Genomic DNA, 25,110 nt, shown 5'->3' on the forward strand with positions numbered 1-25,110 from the left:
TAAATATAAGTAAATAAACAAATTTGCTGCTACTACTTGCTGGGGTGTTCCTGGTATATTTATATTAACACACCCATGCAGATTTTCTTGCACGATATAAAAATGGCTTGCCACTGCCTTTTTCTAAGGTATTTTTTCTCAACTGCTATTTAGTTGGGTGTTAAGGCAGCTGCTTCTTATACTGCAGCTAAAAGGCCACTAGTCTTTTGACTGCAGGGATGAGACATTATTGCCTTAATTAATATTCCAAAGAGGGCCATCATCTCCCATTATCTACACTATCTTCAAGGCCTCCCTTCCTGTCTAGTAGGGGAGAAGCCTGAAGGGTTAGAAGTAGTAAAAGATAAAGCTTCTCTAAGCAGCATCTGTAATAAGAAGATAAAACTGTCTATTCTTTAAACAAAGCTGAAGATAAAAACTGTCCCTACCAGCCAATGTCCTCTAGAGCAGGTTTGGTGACTTCCGGCACTGCAAACCCCAAGCATATGTACCTATATGGTCAGTGCTGGTGATCTGTTTTATCGTTCCAGCAATAGAAGCCACAGAAGAATTCATAAGTATGCACTTGTGGGTTTTGGATTTTTTATTATAAAAACAGTATTTATCCCACTCATTAAAATCACATTCAAAAATCGGCAAAAAATCCATAATAATAACCCAGAGAAACAAACCAGAGATCAATATTTACAGACACTGCAGGGACAGGGGTTTTTATTCCACCTCTTCTTGGAAGGAAGGGGGGAAATCAGATGGCAGAACAGGCAAAATTCATCACATGGGGGGGAGGGGGCATGCAGCAGAGGCAATTGCATGCGCTTGGGGCATGAGACCTGACCCCCAACTGAAAGCCGTCCACCCCAACCCCCATTAATTGCAAATGAAAGGAGGAAGGATACAGGGACGATTCAACCTGAGATTTCTCACCATCCTGTGGGAGAAATCGTAACGCTTGGGTGGGAGGGAGCTTGAAAGGGAACACTGTTTTATACAAGGCATACTGGAAGGGGGGAGACGAGCAGGCTTAGCTTTTCAAACCCAACCTGGCCCCTTGGCACAAATTTATTTACAGAATCCTTCAGACACTTGGAAGTTGGCACGAAGCCTTGATCAGGCTGTTTTCAGCTACTGCAGTCCAGCTCCAGCCTCAAGAGGCCCCGAAATGAGGCTCAGGCAGCTCAAAATCACTTTTGGCATGAAAACCACTGCCCCTGCCTCTTTCCACAGCAAAGCAGCATAGGTTTTGGCAGTGGAGACAGCAGAAATAGGGGCAATTCTCACCTGACTTTGAAGAAAAGAGTTGGAGGCATTAATATATTCTGGGCAAGACAAACACAGGGGTCTCTCCAGATCTCTCCTAGGGTCACAGGGAGCACAACTTCATCTTTGCTAGGCTAACAGAAACAGGCACAAAACCATCTTGACATTTGGCACCGTTGATTGAGAATGCCTGTTCAGGCCTGGAATAGCAAAGGATTTCAGTTCCTAAGGCTGCTGCTGAAGAAGCAGCTGCTGTCCTGGGTGGGAAATAACAGATTTGGAATGGCAAATGATAGGATAAGAAGATAATAGTAAGGGTTAAGGACCTGGACAGAGCACTGGGAAAGAACAGGACTACATTTTTATTAGGAATTTCTATTACTGTGTAATTGTTTAAAGGTCAGACCTCATTCCCAGCCTGGAGTGGAACCCCAGCCAATCCTGAAATAGATGCTTAATTGCTTAGCAATGGACACCTACCCAACACTCTTTGGATAGGCGAAAATGCATTCTTCAGATCTCTCCGTCAAGAACTAAGATAGATTTCTTTGGGATCTACTGTAGAACCCTTGTCAGAGTTTGGTATGGAAAGGTAAAGGGTCTGAATTTCAGATTGTCTTGTGGATTTCTCATTTCTGCTAGCGTGAAGAGGACTTATTTTAAGACAATGTACATTCCCGAAATGCCATGTCAACAAGGCTCAAGCTAGCAGCATCTGTGGTATTCCTCATGTATACCTTGGCACACATCTGGCACCACAGTGAGAAAGTAGGAAGAAACTGCTCGAGATGCCTGGTATACTTCAGATTTCCTTCTGTTGGTCCTACTTAGGGGCAAGGCCTTAATTTCAGACTTGCTCAGTAAGGAATGAGTAGACTCTTATCCACCTTATCAGTCTCCTACCCCTGGAATGGGTATTGATCCCCATGTGCAGAGGGGATAGGGGAGGAGGGAACCTGTCCCACGCTTTCTGAATACCCCCACCCCCTCATTATATCCCAGGGGGTTGGGTGGACGTCACAATGATCAGCAAGAAGAGACAGGGGAGAGGGTGGGGATGGTGGGCAAATCCAGCTGAATAAATTAAGGATGGGAAATGAAGTCAAGGAAGGTCAGAGGCCATTGGTACTGCTGCTGCTGCGCTGAATCAGTGGGACCTTGCTTAGCTCTACCACTGGAGAGCGTGGCTTATGTTTCATTTTGGGTACCCTCTGCAGCAGCTGTTGAGCTTCTTGATAAGCATCACGCAGCTCCTTCTTCCACTGCACCAGCTCAGGATCGCTCTGAGATAAAAAGAAGATGTTTTAATGGAGAAGCACAGGAAAGACATATTCCAAAATAATAGCAATAATTTTACTGAGGGAGAGAGAGAGAAATTACATCATTGGTCTTATTCTTCACCCTGTAAGCAGCACCCTGTCACCCTATGGTGACAATCTGATCCAGAGCCCTTATTACAAATAGATTTGTCTTTTTAAAGAATATTTGCTGTAAGGAGTCAGCAATATGCTCACTAGATATTTTAGACTGCAGCTTCCATTAAACGTGAACAGTGGTTAGGACTCATATTCCAATACCACTTATAATCCATTTAAGTTGAACTCGCAAAAAATTACACTTTAACATGCATTAAGACTCTTGAGCTGTTGATCCAAATCAGCAAATAAATCTATCCTTTTAAAATTTAGATATAAATGATTAAAGCTTCCAGGGATTCCCTTAGTGCTTAGCACCATGTCTCTATACCAGCTATTAGCACCAGTGTTTTCTCCCAGCCGAGGAGAGCAACTGGAGAGAGAAAATTTCAATTTGACCCTATCAGCATAGTTCTGGCCCCTGAGGATCCACTTATTATTTGCCCTGAATGTTTTTAATGCCCACATACTATGCAGTGTATGGAACTTGCAAATTGCGAAACCATTTTGGTTACAAACATCTGGGACATTATTTAGCAAGATAAACTCCCTCTAGATATCCATGGAAAGCAACAAGACAGAATTGCTTAGCTTTGTTTCCCTAGCTTGTATTTCTCTAGAGAGAATGTAAATGTGGCTTTTAGTGACTGGGGAATATCTACAACTTATTGCCTCCCAATATTGAAATAGAAGCTACTTCTGATCCTGTGGATTTATAAACTAGACAGTAATTGTGCAAATGCAGTTAAGATCTAGTTGAAAACTTAATAGGCACAGATTATTCTGAGAAGCATTTGCCAAGCATACATGACCACTAAAACAATTCACTGTTCAAGTCACTTTTTCCATAAACTGAAAAGAGTTCCTGCCCTAGTCTCTAAGACAGCAAAAAATGGGGATTTTAAAGAACCACAATTTTTAAAAAGGAACACAGATTAGCCTAGAGTGAAACAGGAAGAACAGGATGCAAGAGAATTTCAAATTAACTAGTTTTGCTCTTTCTATATTTTGTGTGGAATAGAAAATTAACATCTTTCTTAGACAGATACCAAAGTTTAACTTCACAAAAGATTAAATCGACCACCAAGAAAGATTCTTAGGAGAGACTATATGAAAGGTGAAAATCAAAACAAAACAACTTACATCACACTGCAAAACAAATTGCTTGCCTCCCCGGATCTTAAGCAGAATGCATTTTCGATCTTTTACTTGTGTCTCCTCCACTGACTGGATCTCTTCCATAGTGAGCAGGGACTGCTATAATGCCCCCCCAACAAATATTTTATTAACGAAAACAATTTCCAACATATATCTTAAATATTCATCTTTTATCTTTATCTAAAGAGTCCCCTTCTCCTGGTGCTGTGCTATGGCCTTAAACACATACAAACATGTGCTTTCCTTGGTATGCTATATCTCCCTAAACACAGACAAATGAATATTGAATTCTTCCAGTCATGTATGGCAAGTCTTCATACAACCCCAAGTCTGATATTCTATCTTTCCCACCCTCTGGAAAAAAGCTTGTTCCTTACCGGAGATTCTCCCTCTCCACGCCATTCCAAACGATTTGGGAAGAGGTAGAAGTATCGCCTCTGCCACTGAGTAAGGAAAGGGTTCCCTAGTTTTGACATATAGCCATGCATGATGCAGTCTTTGCCCAAGGCATAATCTGTACAAAATAAGTGAAGATAACAATATGAAGGCTAACAAAAAGGTGTTATAGGGAGCAGAATGGGACTAGTACCAGTGAATCCAGACAGTCTTCCCACACTTAAGAACAGGGAAGAAATATCAAGTTTCCAAAAAGCACATTCTTGCAGAGTAAGTCTCAGTTTTGGCAAAGGACAGAACAGCAACGAGGCTCACCTTCCTCATGGCCCAACTGCTTGTTCTTTGCTCTTTTGCGGGCCTCCAGCTTGTCAGTCTCAGCATTGACCGTATCAAATACAGTCTCTGTCACCTCTTGCTGCCACCGCTCCGAGATAGTGAGTGGAAAGTTGCGATAGAGCTCCTGGTCACTATCCAATAGCTGGGAGGAGAAACAAATTATGTCACTATGTCTCAAGGATCAGAGGAAAGCGTTCCTCTGGGTTTCAGCTGCTGAAACAGCAGCACAAGAGGCTATCTAATTCTGGATTTCTCACAACAGTCTTACAGTCAGTTTCAACAACATTCTGCTTATGTTCTGTTTGCTCTTTTGGAAAAAGGCCTGTTGTTTTCTCCTGGACAGTATTATTTGCTCCAGCTCTGTCCCTACTATTAGAAATATCTACAGTTCCTTGTAGATGTTTCAGATCCCATCCTTTCTACTACATCCTAATTTCCTCAGCACTTTTCTCAACTAGGAATCTATTCCTTCACAAATCTCTTCTAATTTCAATGAATTACCATGTCACCTGTTCAGAGGTTGACTAGCTCTATTTCCTAAGGCATCCGGCCGGGTACAAAGTGCTGGACTAAATGGTCATTTGCCAGCAGAACAATTCTTAACATTACCTTATGTGCACATCATTCCAAGCCAGAACATTCAGAAAGTATGTATTAGTTCCTGAACTTCATTGCTTTTATTATCTAATAATTGTTGTCTAACAACAGACAAGAATTAGTCACATATTGCTCTTAATTGGAAGACCGCTGAATTGAAGGGAAAAAATCTATGTGGTTTTCTTCTAGGTTATGTTTTCCATAAATAAGAAACCATATTGAGTAATAGAATAATTGATGTATTGGATCTTAATATAATGGACTTCGTATGCAATAGACAACATTTCTGCAAAATTTATGTCACTCGTGTGATGACTTCGTTAAGCAAGTAATGTAATTTGTGTCCTTTTACTTTATTATCTTAATGAAGATAGTGACATACTCTTTAATTTAATTGACAATCTAGAAGAGTAGGCATCTTGTTTTCCACCCCTGTATTAATTCCACTGTATCCTTTCTCAAAAATCTTTTTAATTTTTAAAAATGAGATACTAGCTGAATCAACAAGGCATTGATGCAACAAGATATTAAACTAATATACAGCTGGAAACTATGATAAACAGTTCTTCAACTATCATGGATGCAAGATAGTGCCAACTGCAGGAGTACAGTTCCAATTGGTGGAAGCAAACAAAGGGAAAACTATAAATATAGTGTTCCACCTTCTAAGCTTCCATGGAACTCTGGCTAATACTAGACACAAAGGCCGAAGCAAAATAATCTGATTCCACAAGTCACTCTGTGTCAGCCCTTTCTCAGCACCAGCCTTCAGCGTAATCAGAATTCCTAGGCAGACAGTAGAAGGAGAAGGCTGGTCTGTTATTCCCTGGTGGCAAAACACAGAATTTTCTGTCTCTTGTGCTATTTCATCGTCTACTGCCTGGTCTCATTGTCTTTCCACTATATGTAAATTCAACCTGTTCGAGTTTTATATTCTGAAGAATAATAGAATATCGATTTTAAAATCGAAATTCCCATAACGTAAAACTGCAGCTACTCAGCAGAGGACACCATAATTCTGGGAGAGTCTCCTTGTGTACCTTAATTCCTTTGGTGTCTTCTTCATCAAATGAGCCAATGTCAAAAGCATCTGCTGCATTTACCTCCCCTCGTGGTGGAATCAAGGGTGGAGGATACTACAAAGATATGATGAAATAAAGTTAGCAAAGAGCAGAATACCGTATCTTTTCACACACACACACACACACACACACACACACACACACACACACACCATCATAATGCCCAAATACATATTATTTTCTTTCCCATCGGCCTTTCAACTAGGGCTCCCCTCACCTTCTGAAGAAAAACCATCTGCCAATCCACACCCTGGAAAAATGGATTCTCCTTTATTTCAAGTGACCTAATGAAAATATAGAAGAGAAAATAGTGATCATATTTGACTTTGCAATAGCTGGACCTAAAAGGCAGGGGATAAAAAATTCAAGCTATAATGACCTTTGTGAACAGCAAATATAACTTATTGTGCTTATGTATTTTTATAATCAGTGACGAATTCCATTCCATTTGCAGGACCGCCTTCTGCCGCCGATAGCCTCCCACCAACCAGTACGCTCCCACAGAGAGGGATTCCTCAGGGTGCCGTCAGCCAGGCAATGTCAGCTGGTGACCCCCAGGGGGAGGGCCTTCTCTGTGGCAGCTCCTGCCCTCTGGAACGATTTGCCGCCGGAGATACGAAGGATATCGGATCTCCGGGTCTTTCGCCGTGCCCTGAAAACTTTTCTTTTCCATCAAGCAGGGCTGGCGTGAACCTCCCCCCCCTTTTTAGTCTTTTTTAGTCTTTTTTAGTTTTTTATTTTTTAAATTGTCATTGGGTTTTAATTCAAATTGTTTTAAATTGGGCCAGTTATGTAATTCTTTTAATAATTTTAAATTTTGTATTGGCATGTGTTTTAGTTCTGGCTGTGCACTGCCCTGAGTCCACTAGGAGAAGGGCAGTATACAAATTGAATAAAATAAAAATAAATAAATAAATAAATAACGTGGAATTTCAAATTTTAATTTAAGCCTTGAGAGAATTCAGAAAAACCTAACTATATCAACATCTGTGGACTATTATCTTCTACTGGAATGCCTGGTTTACTCAGAAAAGTATATGTCTCTACTGCTGCAGTTATAAAACTAAAAATTCTGTATGTGTGCAGAAACAGCACAAATCAGTGTGCAAAATCTATTCCATGAATTTCAAATCTAGTACTGTTGTTTTTCTATTAAAAATATGCTTCTCCTCCAGTTTGAAACTTAAACAATACTGCTTAAAATCTCAGAAACTAGAGAAGTAACTGAATAAGATTTCGAATGGTTTTGGAGGTAGAGGAAGGGAAGTGAACTTATTATTCTGTGAGGTCTTTTTTCCTCCAATGAATAGCAAATACAAAGGAGGGGGCCACAAAATAAAACTCCAAGATAAATTATGCAAACATTCTAAATTTGCATAGAATATGGTAACATTTATTGTTCCAAAATCTGGATGATTAGGCCACAGAAATTATTAGCAGGATATTTAAATATATATCCTGCTACAACAATACGTATACTGTTAATCATAAGAGAGGCATGCACAAAAAGAGCCCACTTCATCAGATGCATGACACAAGTAAAGGTTTGGTTCATCCTTACGGGACATGTACCAAATCTAGGACTCTATGCATTTATCCAGAGACTACATTGTATTTTATAATGGTTAGAGAAGAAAAGAAATAAACTGAATAATGCATTATTTTATGAAAATGAACCATAATATAATGCAAAAACAACATTGCTGGTTGATCTCTCTTACTCGGGAAAAATGTTTTTTAAAACAGTAGAACTTCATGTTTTCAAATTAGCTATTTATTATTGTTCTGAAAATCTTTAGATTTCAACTCCTAATCTATATTCAATGCTAATCAGAAAATCATGAAAATAAAAGCTTTACTTATAACAAAACAATATTTCTGGAGTTTACATAACACTGATGCGTTTTCCTGGTACACCCATGCTACAAGGTCATCTACACTTATTTATCAGATTGTGGCTTGAATTTGCAACTGAGGAATGGAGAAAATTGGCAGCCTTGAAAACTAAGGCAGCAGTCAGATATACTGGGGAACGTTTTTTATGAAGCTGGTTCTGTTAACATTAACTTCCAAGTTTTGAAGTTTTGTTCATATTGTCTCTACAGTAATAGATTCAGGAAATATGTTTTAATAGCTAAGGATATGAAAAGAATATATTTTTTGCAGGTTTTTTTATTAAATAAGAAGTGAAGGAATTGTTCTCACCTGACTGCCAAACCCAACTCTATTCTATGTAGAACTTTTTCTGTAACTGAACATGGATGAGTAATCTTAAAACTCTGGCCCATTCTGACATTCCTCTACATCTCGCATTGTCCTTCAGCACCTTGGCAGGACACTCACCCACGACCCATACAGCCCAGCCGACGGTTGACATCTCTCTGTAACAGTCCCTCCAGCAAAGAACGTAGCTCAGGTGAAAAGGAGTCTGGCAGCTCCACAGCCTGTTGAAAAAGGAGGATAGGTTTAATTGAAAGGTGAGAGATTGGAGAGGTCAGAGGAAACCAAGCAGAACCCACCAGGATTCTAAATCCTAATTCCTTCAACCTTTGAAACCATTATTTGTTATTCACTCAGGCTATCAGAAAAGACATTATTCCCCATTCCAGAAGCTGTGGGAGATCCTACAGAAATAGTGAATAACTTGGGTCTGAGAAACAATCCCGTCATAATTCTAGTAGAAGGAAAGGAAGAATGCTAATATGCCACCCCAAAATCACATTTCATTTCACATAGCCCTCAGCATTATTCGGCTGCTTGAAAACTACAGACTCACTGGGAATTACTTTCACTGCTATCCTGTGCATGTGTTTCTGCAAGAGATAAATGGGTTCAAATGCAATGGAATAATAAAGAGGAAGGAGAGCTGAATAGTTTTGCAGAGTCTATTTATAATTGTGGTTTTGCCCTCTGTCAACAGTGGCCAGAAGGTTGTTTCTGTATCAAGAAATTTTCAGAGGAACAAGATTCCCTATCTCTGTGTCTAAATCCTCAGATAATTATGATGATAGTAATAAAATACAAAAACCATGGACATTGCAAAACCTGGAGCAGCAAAATAGAGAAGGAACTGGAGAAAAATCACAAAGACCTGCAAATAGCAGTAGAATAACTGGCAAAAGAAAGCAAAGATAGTACTAATAGTAATAGGTGCCTTGGGTGCAATTTCAGATCTGGAGCACCTATTGAACACCATCAGCATTGATAAAATCAGCATCAGTCAATTTCAAAAGGCAGGTTTATTTGGAACAGCTTACACCGTGGGACAATAATTTTAATATTATTAAACAATAACATCAGCCTATCCCAAGTCCTTGCGAAGGACTCGATAACTGGAGGACAATGGCTATGATCCTGGTGCCATCTGGATAGCATCAAGTTGATGAAAATTACCAGTACTCGGCAAGTCAAACTCCAAGGTTAGCTTACAGATCCCAGGCCCCCCTTTTTAGTCCTGGAGTTTCCTAAAACCACTGTGGCTGAGCATGCCCACTTCAGTTAGTCACCTTGTTTTATTTAATAGATCACTTAATTACACAGGTCAATTTAACTGGAGGTTCATCAACACTGAAATCAAAATATAACTTGTCCTCCTGGTTTCATACTTGATGATAAACCATTTCCAAATATCCTGGGTGTATTTATACATCACATGTATCTTTGAGTTACTGGGATGCAAGCAACTGTATGTTGGCATTAAAAGAAGTCTTTACATTGGAGAGACCAAACTTTCCCAGCATAGTGAATGAACACATTTAAATTAAAACTGCGTTTTGGTTCTGCTTGTGGCAAAAGATGGGCAAACTAACCAGTACCAGCCTTATTAGCAGGGAATGCTATAAATGACACATGCATAAGACTGGTAACCTACTTTACACATTCCCTATCACACTCAAACATTTTATATGAAAGTCTTAATTGGGTAAAGCCATGATAAGCAATGTAGGTCTGTATCAGCAGATGAGAGAAAAATAAATTTAAAACAGCTATAAAAATGAGGAAGATTATATAATATGTATAATGGGTTTAAATAGTTAAGATTAAAAGAGACAGAGAAAATGCAGTGATTTTGATACAGTAATTTATTATTTGAAGTGATTTGAAATAACATAAATAACTTATGGGAGCCATTGGTAACTTATAACACATAACTAATATACACTTGATTACAGTAGTGAACAAAATTAAAAATAAAACTGATAAAATAATTTGGGTTAAGACTGAAATAAATCAATGCTGTAAAAGTATTCAAAGTTTCCTGTCATAGATAATGATATGTTGAAAAATGGAATTGGTACAAGTTCTATAAATATTAGTGTCCAAGCAAAACTGATGCATAAGAATTCCTTTGTACTGTGAGAAAGTTGAAAAAGACTGCAGGTGATGTAATTGGAAAAATACTAAAATATGGATGTGGGGTACAGCTTATTTAATGTGTGAGAACTCCATCTGGGCCTGACAATTGAAAAATACTTTTATTATCCTCTACAAAAGAATAGGAAGCAACAATGAATTTAAAAAGTACAGAAGGATTAATCTACTGGAAAGATGTTTGGCAGAATTTTTACTGAAGAGGTGTGATAGGTGATAATGTTCTTTGTAATGTTCTTTTTTCTTTCTTTCTCTTTCTTGTACTGTTTCTTACTCATTTTCTGCGTTTTGTGTAACATTACGAGATGCCAAAAGAAGATAGCATGATACGTGCATATGTTTGTATGTATGGTCTTTCCAATGTCAGCACTTAAAGGTTACCCAATTAAAGTAACAAGCAGTAATTGCTGAAAGTCAATTCTATTTCATCTAGCTAGACAAGGGTTAGATCACCTTCAAAGAGACACATCTATTCAATCTATTCAATCAAGTCTATTCAATCAAGAGAAATAAAAAAAGAATCTTTAAATTAAAAAAGGGTATGAGTTTAAATACCAATTCCTGAGGAAGAGGGAAACAACATGGAGATTTTCTTCCCTAATCTTTCAGCTTTCTTCTCGGAAACTGGATGCTGGACTAGGTGGGCTTTGGATTGTTTCAGAAAAGACTGCTTTATACACTGAAGACCCTTTGATAATTTTATATTGGGGTTTTTATCAGCATGTTAGTATCAGCTTCCCAAATAGCTTCCAATTCCATTACCATATGAAGTACAAAACATGTAAGAAAAACCACTATTAAAAAAGCCCCTCAGCCCTTTAAAGTTTTCTGAGATACAGTGAAAGATAAAAAGGAAGTAGCATTCAACTATCAATCTGGCTGAGTCATCTTGTCCTTTTCCTCAAATAGTAAAGTGTCTTGAGGTAGCACTGAGCACCACAACCTTCTTCCTTTCCCCCTATTTCTTATTTTGGGTTTGACTGCTGTTTCTGTATCGACCAAAATGGAGGTATTACTAGGCTTAGGGGAACCCCAAAGTCTATGGAATCCAAACTTTAAAAAAAAAAAAAGTCCAGAAAACAAATCCTATAGTCATGAAATACTGAATAAAGCAAAAAAAAACCCAGGTTGTCATGAAACCAAAGAAGAAACTACAGAGTTCAGCATAGCTGGCTGATTAACAATGAACAACTGCACTCTAGCACACTGAATTCTGTTTGTGGCCCTACTTACACATTGTTTTAATTTTGCTATTTGGATTATTGTTGAAAATCAAGAATGTTTTGTATTCTTGATTCTCAATCATTCTGTGTGATGGGGCCTTCTTATTTCCTGTTTTCTAAGGGACAGTGTAATTATCTACTGAATTTTGAGAGCTACAGCAAGGAGAACTTCTGTTCAGGCTTCGTAGGTCTTAATTACACCTACCTTGTGTAAAACTGAAACTCCCAGACTTGGAAAATGAATTGTGATGAGGTAATGAAAGAATCTTAGGTTAAATGTTTTACCAAAATACTGAGTGGAATTAGCAAAGAACCATTTTCAAACAAATGCCTGGACAGACATTCAAGTAAGCTAGATAAAGCTATCAAGTAGGCACACAGTATAGCAATAGGAGAATCCAGTGGTTAACCTCTTCAAAGATTCAAATATATCCTTTGAGGTGAGGACTGGTTCAATAAGGAGGATAGAGATCATTTTTATAGAACAAAGGGAAGGAGAAATGCATGTTCTTTGAAGATGGGGAGATTGGAATCAAAGCTTACCCCTTACTAAGTTTAATAAACAAAAGTAACTTACCATAGTGAGTGTCATGCGATCAATCTCATGTTTGTCTTTAGTCTTGTGCTGTCGAAAAGGGCTATGCCTGTGTAAGAACAAGGAGAATGTCAAAGGAAAATTCAGGAAATTTCTCTTTCCTACTTGCCAATTACTCCAATCAACCCGAGTTTCTCCAACCTCATGTGAATGATTATGTTTCCATGTACTACACTTTCTCAGCATATTTGGCTACTTACCCCCTCAGAAGCTTGAAGAGCATGCAGCCTAAAGAAAACCAATCAGCACTGCTGTCATAGGCCACGCCTTTCTGCAAAACCTCTGGTGCCATGTACCCGTGTGTGCCACTGTAGAGGATCACACCAAGAATTAAAAGAAGCAGAGCATCAGGCTAAAGCAGGACGTATCAAAGGAAAACAGAATTTATCCTACTTGTCCATCAGAGATTTGCACTGCACTTTTTTTCTATCTTATGTGGTTTGTAAATGGAAGCAATTACTAATTCCTCCTTTCATCACACTTAAAAATTGTAAATATGATATGTGGGAGTGTGTTCCACTACATTCTTAATGGAAGTGGTTTCAACTGGATAATCTGCTAAAACTCCTCAGATATCAATACCAAAATATATAATTACATGTGTAATTATAAAGTTGTTTCCACATAGGTTTAATCACCAACGCCCTGAGAACATCCTTTTACCTGATCATTTATAAGCAGAAAATGCAAAAGGTGGACTCCAAGTATGCAATCAGGAGATTGGAATGTTGTGATCTGTTGATCCGTTATGCACAGTTCATATATAAATGATGGACACATTCAGCTAGAAGCATCTTGGAATGATATTATTCCCTATCACAGATGTGATATGATCTTTTTGAGGAAGTGAGGCAAACTGTTTCAAATTTTCCAGATAGTTTAACTAATAAATTAGCAAATGGGGGTGATGGACACTTAAATCTTAAGCATCAGGAAGGCACAATAACTAAGGAATTAAGGGGGTTGGGGATGGAAGCATGCTCCCATATTTATTTCTGTGATAAAATTAGTTGTATCTAGTGCTTCTGGGCAAAAAAGGAGATTTCTTTCAGATACTCACACACTGGCATGAGGCTTCTTTTTGGAGAAGTCACAGGCGAGTCCCAAATCTGAGATGCGGACATGGCCAAATTCATCTAGCAAGATGTTGGCTGGCTGTAGGGACAGAGCACCATTTAACAAAATAAGTGTTTTATTTTTATTTCTTGGACTCCAGACTGCTGCTGTGGAAATGGTGATGAAAGAGGGCAAGCAAGCCCAGCCTGTTGAAACTCTCCTCCCTCATGCTGTGACCCTGAACCTCTGCAACAGCACTTTGGAATCAACCAAATAAAGGTAAATCTCTGCAGGAGAATTGAAGAAGCATTTTCTGAATGATGAATTCAGCTCCCACAGTGGTTAGGTTTACAGAGGAGCAGAAGCAAGGTATAATATACAAAACAAGCAACAAAATATGATTCCATCCTATTTTATATGAAGCTGTAGTTCCGATTCAAAGAGTGGATATCAATTATTTTAATAATCAAGGAGAGAAGCAACTTAGAACTAAGGAGAAATTTCCTGACAATTAGAACATTTAATCAGTATAACAACTTGCCTGCAGAAGTTGTGAATGCTCCAACACTGGAAATTTTTAAGATGATGTTGGATAACCATTTGTCTGAAGTGGTGTAGGGTTTCCTGCCTGGGCAGGGGGTTGGACTAGAAGACCTCCTAGATCCCTTCCAACTCTGTTATTCTATTCTAATAATTCAAAATACTTAGAACAGGAATGTGAGGTACTATGGAACATTAAGTTTTTAGAATATTACTTTAATTTATTCAGTAAAAGAATTCACATAGTAATCAAAACTTCCATTTTCTAAAGGAGACAATAGAGCTTGATTTTAGTGTTCTCTGATCACAAATCCCTTAGCCATATCATGTTGGCTCCTAGATAGGAGATGGATATTGAAGATATTGAAGCCTCATCATTGAATACCAGCAATCTACTCCTTTTGTGAAATAAAGCCAGTAATGGTGATGGTGATTCTGCTGAACCATTATGGGATTGGTTAGAAGAGGTAGATGGTCTCACCTTGAGGTCACGATAAACCACAAAGCGATTGTGCATATGTTCCAGACCCAGGATGATCTCTGCTGCATAGAAACGCATCTCTGTCTCCGAGAAGACCCCATGCTGGGAGAGGTGATAATGTAGATCACCCCCTGCAAGGAAGAAAGGAAAGAACTATGTGATGGAACAAGACACAGCTGGGTGTGGAGGAGTCTTTTAGGAAAGCACATGAGGATGGCAGAGAAGAAGGGACTCTTAGAAGCAGGATCCTGGCTCTCACCATTCATGAGGTCCAGGATGAAGCTGAGCTTGTCGGGTGTTTGGAAGGCATATGACATGCACACGATGAAGGGGCAATCCTGGCAGGGATCCAAAGAACAAAGTTACAACAGGAAAAAAAAAACGACAAAGAAACTGCATGCATGCACACTCTGTATATTGATCGATACATTTCAGCTCACACCCTCACACAGTTTGCCTCTGGCATCTTTGCTGTACATTCTACAATCTAATACATACTGTGTTCACACTTATTACCCAACTCATTCAACTGCACACACTTACGCTTGCTTCTTACAATCTTGTGACAATGAATTGTGTAATAAATCACTCAGTTTCTGGCCTCACAAACTAGTGCTACTTCTTGTACTGACCCTATATTCTGCAGTGTGCCCTGCATCAATACCTACATAATACATAGTAACCTTCCTTGCTTTCCCACAACCCCATCCTGTAAACACTTGTAGGTATTTTCCTCCCGTTTTTCTTATATGCTAAGAAACTTCCCTGCCCTTCTTTCTCTCTTCAGTATACTCCATACACAACACATGCTCTCTTCTAATTTTAAGACATGTTGCACTGCACCTCTTATTCTTTCCTTGCATACACATTGCAGCATACACATATGCCATCTTTACTGTTAGGCTACACTCCCAGTATCAACAAATCAACACTTCCTCCTTTACATATCTTCTTCCTTCTCCATTTCAGGTGGGTTCAGCAAAATATCTACCTCATCCATGCCAGCTTTGACTTCAAGTTCCCAAACTGTCACTTGGAACGTTTTTAGATTTTTCCTTCCGCCCACCAAAAACTTATATAGTGTAGGTTCAGAGCTTGTGCATTCTTTCCACTTCTCCCAATTCCTCACAGAGTAGCCAAGCTCACCCCAGTGCTGACAAGAGACAGCATGATGCGTTCATTCAGAGCCAATGTCTCCCCCTGCTTCATCTTAATACGCTTCTTATCTAGACACTTCATGGCGTACCTATCAAGAAACAGAAGAGGTCAGAAACTGAATGATCAGAGTGTTAAATATTTGACAAAAGTATCTGATGATGCTCCTGTCTCCCTGCAGATGTCTCTCCAAACATAATCATCCCTGCAGATGTCTCTCCAAACATAACCATGTGACAGTACTTCCGATGAAGCTCATAAGCCTCGGTGGTGCAGCGGACTAAAGTGCTGTTAAGTGCTAGCACTTAGCTGCCAGCTGCCTGCAATTAGTGCAAGTTCGAATCTCACCAGGCTCAAGGTTGACTCAGCCTTCCATCCTTTCGAGGTAGGTAAATTGAGGACCCGGATTGTGGGGGCAATAATCCAGCTTTGTATAGAACACCGCCGCTTAGTGGGGGCTGAAAGCCCTAATAAGCAGGTATATACAAAAAAGTATGCAGGCTATTGCTATAATGCATTATACGCCGCCCTGAGTCTACGGAGAAGGGTGGCATATAAATTGGACAAATAAATAAATAAATAAATAAATAAATAAATAAATAAATAAATAAATAAATGTATGTATGTATGTATGTATGTATGTATGTATGTATGTATGTCCTTATCATGTTCTTTTTGAAGAGAAACTTGTCCTCCCGTTTAGGAACTTCAGATATTTAAAATGAAAACACATTCTCCCTGATCACAGATGCCACTACATTATCCTATATTCCAAGCTTTCCTTTTATCTCCAAAACAACCCTAAACAATAACTGTCCAGCTTGCCAACAATTGGAAAACTCTTCGGTAATTTTCCTGTTGGCTTGCGCTCAGGATGTGGAAGGGAGGGAAAGCAGTTAGTTTCTTTTTGCCTTATATTTGGTCTGGCAGGATAATAACTGAATTAACTTGTTTAGAGGAGGGGCATTTTCCAAGGCAGCAATAAGGAAGCACATGATCAAGTCCACAAGGGATGCATTGTAGAGAAAATGTAAAGGTTTTAAAGGAAGCTGGAATTTTCTTAAATTAGTAATACTTATGCTTCCTTAGACACTGACCAGTTTACACATGCTACTGCATAAATAAGATTACAAAAATATATATTATGTCATCATCAAGTTACTCTTTTGCCACTGAGGAACAATAGAAAGAAATCAATTTTAATCAAGTCCAACTATAAGGAGTAACAGCAATCGTGATGTATCTGCAGAAGGCCTGCTGCAAAACCCTGGAGGGTTGTGGCCATATGGATTTCACCCAAAATAGGCAAATTGGGATGTGCCTTTAATTAAGTTGCTGCATTCTGGATCGGCTGTAGTTTCTGAGGCATCTTCAAAGACAGTACCACAGAGTGCATTACAATAGATTGAGAGATAAACAAGGCAAAAGTTACTGTGAGAAGGCAAAACACTTCCTTGAATCCTGCAAGCCAACATAACAGAAGGCAATTATTGTTCATCTTAAAGCTAGCAATCTGCAAATCTGGGACCAGCACATTTCTCTTATCCTGCAGCATTCTCTTTATGGCCATTCAACTTGAAAGGAAATATTGTGTGGCTAATGGATGAGGAGCATAACCTTGGTGGGTAAATGTCTGAAGGATCTCCATCTGAATCTGTTTGGATATTTTTGTTATTCTTCTTTTGTATCTTGTTCAACTGGTTCTGCTGCTTGTCTTCATTTTAATTATAAGATATGTGCATAAAACAGCTGGTCTCCATCTAACCTGAAACACAGATTTTAGAGGTTTGTCTGTTCTACAGACCAAAATGAAGTTGTTTTGTTCTAGATATGGCCCAAAATGCACTTGTTGGCAGCAGAAGTGGTTTGGGGAATTAAGCCAAGGAGACTGGCAATGACTGTGGGAGGGAAGATGCTGGGAAGTTGGGAGAGAGGCAGCAAATGAGCAGGCTAATGGAAGGAACTGCACTGGGAGTTGCTGAGGAGAGAGGAGTAAGATGTAGCAGTCCTGCCCTACTTGGTCCAAAATAATCCCCAGGGATCCCTCTACATTTTGTTTCATTTGAAAACTGAAATAATTGGATTTTGCTTCTGCTGCTCTGAAATGATTGCTGAACTGCAATGATTTATTCTGGAATTCAACAAAACATTTTAAAATAAAATCCGAGAAACTGATTGTATGTATGGATTTTTTGTTTTATTTCAGCATTTTATCTATACATTGAAACTCTTGAATTGATGCTGAAAATGTTCTGTGTGTCTCAAAAATAAAAGCAAGCTGGTAAAAAGTTTCAGAATTGGGTCAAGCAAAGGCTCAATATAAGTCTTGCTTTGTGGGGAGTAGCAGTCCAGAGTTACCTGAGGGCCCACCTCATGACTTTCCATAGTCGTAAGATTCAGAGAGGAATTTTTTTTTTTTTACATCTAGTGATGCTAATGACAGATAGCTAGCAACAATTGAAATATTTCATAAAAAAGGAATTGGGAACTGCCAGTTGCTGAAGCTGAACTTTTGCGCATCATTTTTTACTTGCTCTCCTACAATTCTCACCACAGCATGACAAGACAATCTCGCATATTACATTTTTCCCGTGTCTGCTTTCCGGCAGCCGTAGACCTCTCCAAATCCACCGCGTCCGATGATCCTATGGACACTGAAGTCATTCATGGTCAGCTAGATCCCATGAAACAGCATTTAAAAAAAATAAATAAGAAAAGAGAAAGCAAAACAAGAATGTTAACCTGAAGTGAGCATGATCTTGTTTCCAAAGAGCTGTCTAAGCACATTCATATCCGTAGGTTAATTATCACTGGATTTCAACTACTGTCAACACATACTTTCCCTCATTTTGGTCACCATTGCTTGTGAGTTTTTAGTATTAAAGGAGGTATCACTGGGTATATAAACTCATATCTTGAAACAGAAACTGATAACCTGTAACTCCCTAGATGTTGATAGATGCCAGCTAGCATTATCAACAAGTTGTAAATCCAGCAACTCCAAAGTAAAAGATTTTCTGTTCCTGTTTTAAGATATTGAGAATGACACTGGATTCATTTCTCTAACTCTCACTGTTATCTAGTTCATTTACCAAATGAATAACAGACATAAATAATCTTGTTTCAGCTACCAAAATGATGAGCTTTTTAGGGATCTCCTTTCTCACTACATTACGATTGCTTTGCAAATCTTGTAAATTCTATATGCTATAATAAAATGACCATTAGCAACTCTATGCTTAGTGTCTCATGACAGTTTTATCACAACCTCAAAATGCCCTCCCCACACTAGCCACTTACATGGATGTTCAGCTCCACATTTTTCCATTGGCAGAAGCGTGTGAATTTGTCACTAAAACAGAATGAGAGACATAACTCACAAATATACACAATTTCTCTTGCAGTCGACTCCAGTCCCCAGCCAGTGCATTTTAAGCTAAAATCTCTATTTACAAGATTTCCACTTCAGTATACCAGCAAAGAATATAGGAGGCATTTGAAAGGCAGTCCAACTGGAGGGCATTGTGGCAATGGGAGCTTAAAAGGCAATAATTCAGACATCTTGATGCCATTTCCCCACAGCTAAGGATGTTTACCTCTAGTATCCAGGTGCAGTTAATGAATGCTAGATTGGTTAATGGGAAATGAGGCATAATCATATCAAATTATGGAACAGCATGCCAACTTGGCTCACATCACTAAAATCTGACTGAATGGAGGGGGAGATATTTACCTCTTCCAAACATGTCTACCTGGCTATGTTGTATATGGCAACTTAAGTGGTAAAGATAGTCTTGGTCTATAGACTCTCTCTTTGATCAGTCTAACACTCAGCCAATTTTGACTGCCTACATTATTCTACTTGCCTTCTTGTCTAGGCTGAAGGAGGTGATTTTGAGTACAGGGCTCAAGGCCTGGGGGAAAGGTTAACATTCAAACTGAGACAATGTTGTTGTTGTTGCCCAAGATGGCATGACTACCATGTCAAACATGTTCATGTCTCAAATTATAACATCTGTGATAGAAACACCTTGAATCTTGAATTTTTGTAATGAATAGGAAGAAGTGATCTAGAGGGAGAACATTATGACTAAAGTTATGACTAAAACTCTCAGACCGAAGAGTGCTTCTGGGTTGGAAGGATTTGCCGGTGACAACACCGTTGCCCAGGGGACGCCAGATTGCCAAAGCAATGCAAACTTTGGGGAGGCTCCTTTCATGTCCCTCTTCCCTACATCGTGTGAATGTGGAGAACAATCCATCTCATATATGCTACAGTGCATACAATGTTCTTCAACACGTACAGAGGAAGACCTCAAGCTGGTGAGAGAAAATGCTGCTGCCCATGTAGCCCAATACTGGGTGAATGTCATCCAGTTTCAATCCTATCTATTTTACATACTTTTTACATGTGCTATATCTCTGTGACCTATTTTATACTTATTTTACCTGCTCAGTATTGAACGTGCTGCTGACATGAATAAAGAAAAATGACTAAAATTTAAAATAAATGAAATGTCACATAATTAGAATGTGACTGTAAGAAAAATGCAAGCAGAAAATAGTAGGAATGGATATTTGCTTATTGCTGTTACTGAAAACTCAGCCATCACTGCATTTATAGAATGTTGTCCAACAGAGTCTTTTAAGTCATTAAAGGATGTTCTTGTCATAGAGCCAAATTTAAAAGGATTGGGACCTTCAAAGGTCCTCTGAGACCTACTTGATAGCAATTTGTTTTATGGACAAACACTCTGAGTGTTGAAAGCCCAAAAGTGTTTGTCGATAAAACTGCTGGTCACATTCTCTATAAAAAAAAACCCACATACAGTATGCTGAGTAGTTCTTAGACTGCATGCTAACTGGAAAATTTAGACAGACAGGTAACAATGGTTTTTATCAATGCACTATAACTAAGATATTTCTGTCGTTAAGTAGCATCTATAACACACCAGTCTTATTATACATATTATACATTTATACATATATTATTATACATATTATACATTTAAAATGTTGATGTTGGTTCTAAAGCTCTGAATTAAATATAGGCTGTCAAAAATCTCAGCTGTATCCATGCCAATGAATTGACTCTGATATCACATTAGAAGACCCAAGGCATTCTGGAAGCTGGCCCCTGCTATGACTAATGTTTTTGAGATTCCCTCTTAGTAAACCTTCAATTGGGCTCTAAAGACATACCGGTTTATCTTGATCTATAACTATGTTAGGCTTCTATGGGACTATTGTATATGGTAAGATTTATACAGTGTTTATAGTTAATGTAAAGTAATCATAGTTTTTATATATTTTGTGATTTTTACATGTTTTTGTTTACTATTTTAAGATAGTCTAACCATAAATGATGTTCATATAGATAGATGGATGGGTGCAAAGGTAGATTTAGACAGATAGCTACCTAGCTAGCTAAAGAAATAAAATGTGTATGTGTGTGTGTATGCCATCTACAGTGTACTACACCAAACCGACTGTATTGCATAATGAAACTGTATATATGTATGTATGTACCGGTATGTATATACACATACAGAGAGAAAGAGAAAGAATTACAGAATAGCTTTATGTATATTTATTCCGAAGGCACTTTCACTGTGCTCACTCCTATGTAGATCTGCAAACTTTAAAAGATATCACTGCATTTTTGTAACCACCCGTGTTCCAATTACGCAACAATGAATAAAAAGGATATTCATCTCTCCATATTGCTTTTAAAACTTATTTCAGTGTAATTTCCCAATAACTTTCTTTAGGAAAAAGTCTCTAAGCGTCAACTGGGGGTTCTCTCCGTCAACTCTCTTTAAACAAGGATTACCTCAAAAGAAAGAAAGCAACAGACCCATGCTACCTGGAGACAATGGGATGGCAGTCCAAGACGGCAGTCCAAAAGCCCCAAGGGAAGTCATGGACAGTCAAATAGTTAATAATAGTAAATATGGAGCCCAACAGCACGGTTTTATACAAAAGAATCAACTGACTTGAGGAATTTCCAAGATGTTCAGAAATATTACTTTTAAAAAGCTCCACAGAAAGCTCCTAAAGGGGGAATGTCAGACCAAACTGTAAACAAGCTCAGTGAGGGCCATGTCAATATGTTGAATTGGATTTGAAAGGTGGCTAGCTAAATGCTGGAGGAAGAAAAAGTCTTCAGAAAAAAAAATCAGAGCTACCTGGCTGAAAATCAAAGAAAGTTCACAGCATCCCTTTAATGTAACATCTAAAAAGAGTTTATATTCCTCAGGACTCACCTCTCAATGAACTTCTGGAAGACTGACCCACGCAGACATTGGCAGATCTCTTCAATGTATGGCTGGCAAAAGAGGAAACAGATTTAAATACCAGCAGCCTACCTATTATCTTTGTCACTCATTTGTCCCGTTTCTCTTCTGAATAGTTCCAGTTGTAGATATTAACATCCCTGGCCAGGGGGATGCAAGAACACTGGCAGCAAACGGTGTACAGGTAGTCCTCAACTTATGGGTGTAATGGAGCTTGGAATTTCCTCGTAAATCATGACAGTAATTGGGACACTCACACGACAGACCCAATTTTATGACCTTTTTTGTGGCAGTTGTTAAGCAATCGTTGTAAAGCAAATCAATATATTCCTATGGGTGGTTTTTTTTGTTGAAAATTGGCTCAAAAAGTCAGTTTCTGGCAAAAGCCCCATTGTAAATCTTGTCACATGACCTTATTGCAACTGGCTGTAAAGACAAACCAGTTGCCGAGTGTCTGAAATGCAGACATGTGTCTGTGTATATGTTTGTGCTGTCACAAGTCCAGAATTGGGTGGTAAGTACCTTTGGGGGAAGGGGGTCCATCATATCTTTGAATGGTCACTAAACAACCCATCACAAAGAGAGGACTACCTGTAAAATAGATGGGCCCTACCAGAGTCAAGTTTCTTTACATGTGGCAATATGAGGAAAAGCATGTCACAAGCTATGGTTCAGACTGGGGAGAATCCGGTGCAATGAAATACTATTCATGCTGCAGATCTGTCTCACTCAGCAGTTTGTCCCAGGAAAGGTAGCATGCCTATTCAAGGGCAAATGATGTTTTGTGTGAGCTCAGAGATCTCATCTGTGGAAAGGGACTTACTTGGAACAGGTCAGGCAGCACTTGCTTTTTGCTCAGACGGGTTTGCACGTACTCTGTGGCTGTTTTTGAGAAGGGCTGTAAAGGATACAGAAAAACAAATGAGTCTAATGCATAGGTGATCATTAATTTAGTAGGATGAGCAATAACCTGGTAGGGCAGGTGTCTCTCTGTGTGTTTGTATGTGTTGACCTGTTCAGTTCCAACCTTGTTGTTTGGTATACTTTTGCCAAGGAAACTAAGAGCCCAAAGCATTTTTCCAAAGAAGCTGGTTACAGAGAAATAGGAAGGACTAATGCAGAACAAAAAGTAGCTGGAATCAGACAAATACTGTATATAAGTACTGTCTCTTCATTCCGCATTCAGTCCTGCAGCTTGGCAACCACTTTTACCTACTCTACTTTACTCTTCCGATCCTTGTGTTTAGTTCATCGTGCCTGCAGACTGTCTAGATAAAATTCTCTTATGTTGATAGCTCTCATTTGTTTCCAGTCTTGAAAACGTCTTATTTATGCTCATCCACCCACCTATATGGAAAGGTGTCTTATACCAAATTAGTTTATTTATCCATCTAGCCTAATATTACTTATTTTGGGCGATGGACAACTCTTCAAAGTCTCTTTCAAAGTCTTCAAAGTTGATAATGAGTCTTACTCATTATCAACTATTTGACTGTCTTAACTGGAGTTGCCAAGAACTGATCTTGATAATTCCTGAACCCAAAGTTGGTGTTCTACCTATGAGATAGGGCCTTTTAGGAGGAAGAAAAGCATCTTGCAATACTTATTTCCTGACCTCTGACCCCCTAGTGAGAGCACTGATGGATGCTCTCACTAGCATCGTTCAATTGTTTACTCTTGTTTGATTTCAACATTAGGAATCTTGATACTCATAACTGAGCTAGATATTAGAAGAGACCACTATTCTACGATGCTTCCATGCCTCTTCCTCCTTCGTTCAATACAGACACAATGGGATGTGATATCATCACACAATGCATCCCCCCTGCTCCCTCTACAGTCAATGTGGTACGATGAAGACAGGAAACAGACAATTCCATATTGTTTATATTGGTATACCTGACACAAACAGGAAGAGAGAGCAGAATTAGCTGTCCCAAGTAGAGAGAAAGAAATTGTCTGTCTGCTGCTGCAACAACACTGCATTTCAAAAAGAACTATCTAGGTGGCTGCCTGCAGTTCACTAATACCAAGATCAGCACTGAACAGGAAAAGAGCCACTGCTTGTCAGCATTGACCGGGGGGGGGGGAGTTCACGGGGAAAGGTTAAGAGCTGAGATAGGCCGTTCCAACAGAACTGTGTGTGCCACTCAGTGACCCACAGAAAGTATTTCGCCTATCATGATGGTGGTCTAGCTCCTCCCACTTAATCTGGGGAGCCTTACATTTTCAAGGATCTCGTTCAAGGTGATTATGAAGCGGCCTTTCCGCCCATTCCCAAGGGCCTTTTCAGACTCTCTCACATGGCAGCAAGTGTCCGAAGCACTCACATGAGAGCAGGACAACAGTTCCTTCATGATGTACATGTCAAAGATCTGGCGGCTCTTAATTGCTCGATCCTCATCAGAATCCAACTTCTCATATTTTTTGATCTGGAAAGAACAAGCAAGATAATATTGGATATGTGCTTTTTCACACAAAAGATTCAAGGCCCAGCAGATAAGGCCACGTTTACAGATACCATGGTCTAAATCTGAAAAATTCCAAAGTTTAGCTTAAAAACTAGGCCATCAAGATTCATTTTCTTAGCTTATTTTGCTTGAGTGGAAAGTGCAGGTTACAACAGGGATGGTAGTGATAACAAAAACAGCATGGAAGCAATAATTATATAATAATTATAGAAAGGCAAAAGGACAAGAACTGTGATTAAGAATTTCAACAGTGCACTGAAAAGTAATTACCTCTTCTTCTCTTCCTTGCTTATGATCTATTTTTATTTTTAATTAAGACAAGTGAAGCATATCGGCTTTTCCCAAACTGGAATCTATATGCATTGGTCTATAACTACAAACATTCCCTATTAACACATCACCAATTCCTTAAAATTAGATACACGTACATAAAATAAATACTTGTACTTTTCTGTATTATATTCTCCAACCAACAAGATCTTAACAGAATGTTATTAATATTAATCATTTATATCCCAGTTTGCTGCTGAGAGGATAACAGTTTTGACAAAGCTACTAGGCTTTGCCAATCTGCTTGTTTATTTAAAATTCTAGCTAAACTGCAGCTGAAGGTCCATGATCTAATGTTCTTTTGGATCCTTCATCTGTTGCATGAACAAAACTCCAGTTATTCAAGAAGGA

At 38.8% G+C, this 25,110-nt stretch overlaps 1 protein-coding gene across 2 annotated transcripts in view; it reads right to left on the bottom strand.

Annotated features, from left to right (window-relative positions):
* Positions 1-577: 577 nt before the first annotated feature.
* Positions 578-25,110, bottom strand: part of GRK2 (G protein-coupled receptor kinase 2) — a 39,999-nt gene continuing 15,466 nt past the window's right edge. The window contains exons 4-21 of one of the 2 annotated variants that reach the window (XM_070957232.1): positions 24,184-24,390; positions 22,782-22,856; positions 21,929-21,990; positions 18,963-19,014; positions 18,245-18,336; positions 15,654-15,753; positions 14,767-14,845; positions 14,508-14,638; positions 13,491-13,585; positions 12,631-12,738; positions 12,413-12,479; positions 8,585-8,685; positions 6,459-6,525; positions 6,200-6,295; positions 4,542-4,704; positions 4,208-4,344; positions 3,816-3,929; positions 578-2,540 (exon numbers count right to left, since the gene is read on the bottom strand). In XM_070957232.1, the coding sequence (XP_070813333.1) occupies positions 2,370-2,540; positions 3,816-3,929; positions 4,208-4,344; positions 4,542-4,704; positions 6,200-6,295; positions 6,459-6,525; positions 8,585-8,685; positions 12,413-12,479; positions 12,631-12,738; positions 13,491-13,585; positions 14,508-14,638; positions 14,767-14,845; positions 15,654-15,753; positions 18,245-18,336; positions 18,963-19,014; positions 21,929-21,990; positions 22,782-22,856; positions 24,184-24,390 (1,917 nt within the window). In that variant the 3' untranslated portion in view covers positions 578-2,369. The remainder of the gene's footprint in view (positions 2,541-3,815; positions 3,930-4,207; positions 4,345-4,541; positions 4,705-6,199; positions 6,296-6,458; positions 6,526-8,584; positions 8,686-12,412; positions 12,480-12,630; positions 12,739-13,490; positions 13,586-14,507; positions 14,639-14,766; positions 14,846-15,653; positions 15,754-18,244; positions 18,337-18,962; positions 19,015-21,928; positions 21,991-22,781; positions 22,857-24,183; positions 24,391-25,110) is intronic. The other variant, XM_070957241.1, reaches the window with a different exon arrangement.

Source organism: Pituophis catenifer, unplaced genomic scaffold (genome assembly GCF_029215685.1).
Source record: "Pituophis catenifer annectens isolate HBS135680 unplaced genomic scaffold, rPitCat1.0.hap2 SCAF_1, whole genome shotgun sequence".
Classification (NCBI taxonomy): domain Eukaryota; kingdom Metazoa; phylum Chordata; class Lepidosauria; order Squamata; family Colubridae; genus Pituophis; species Pituophis catenifer.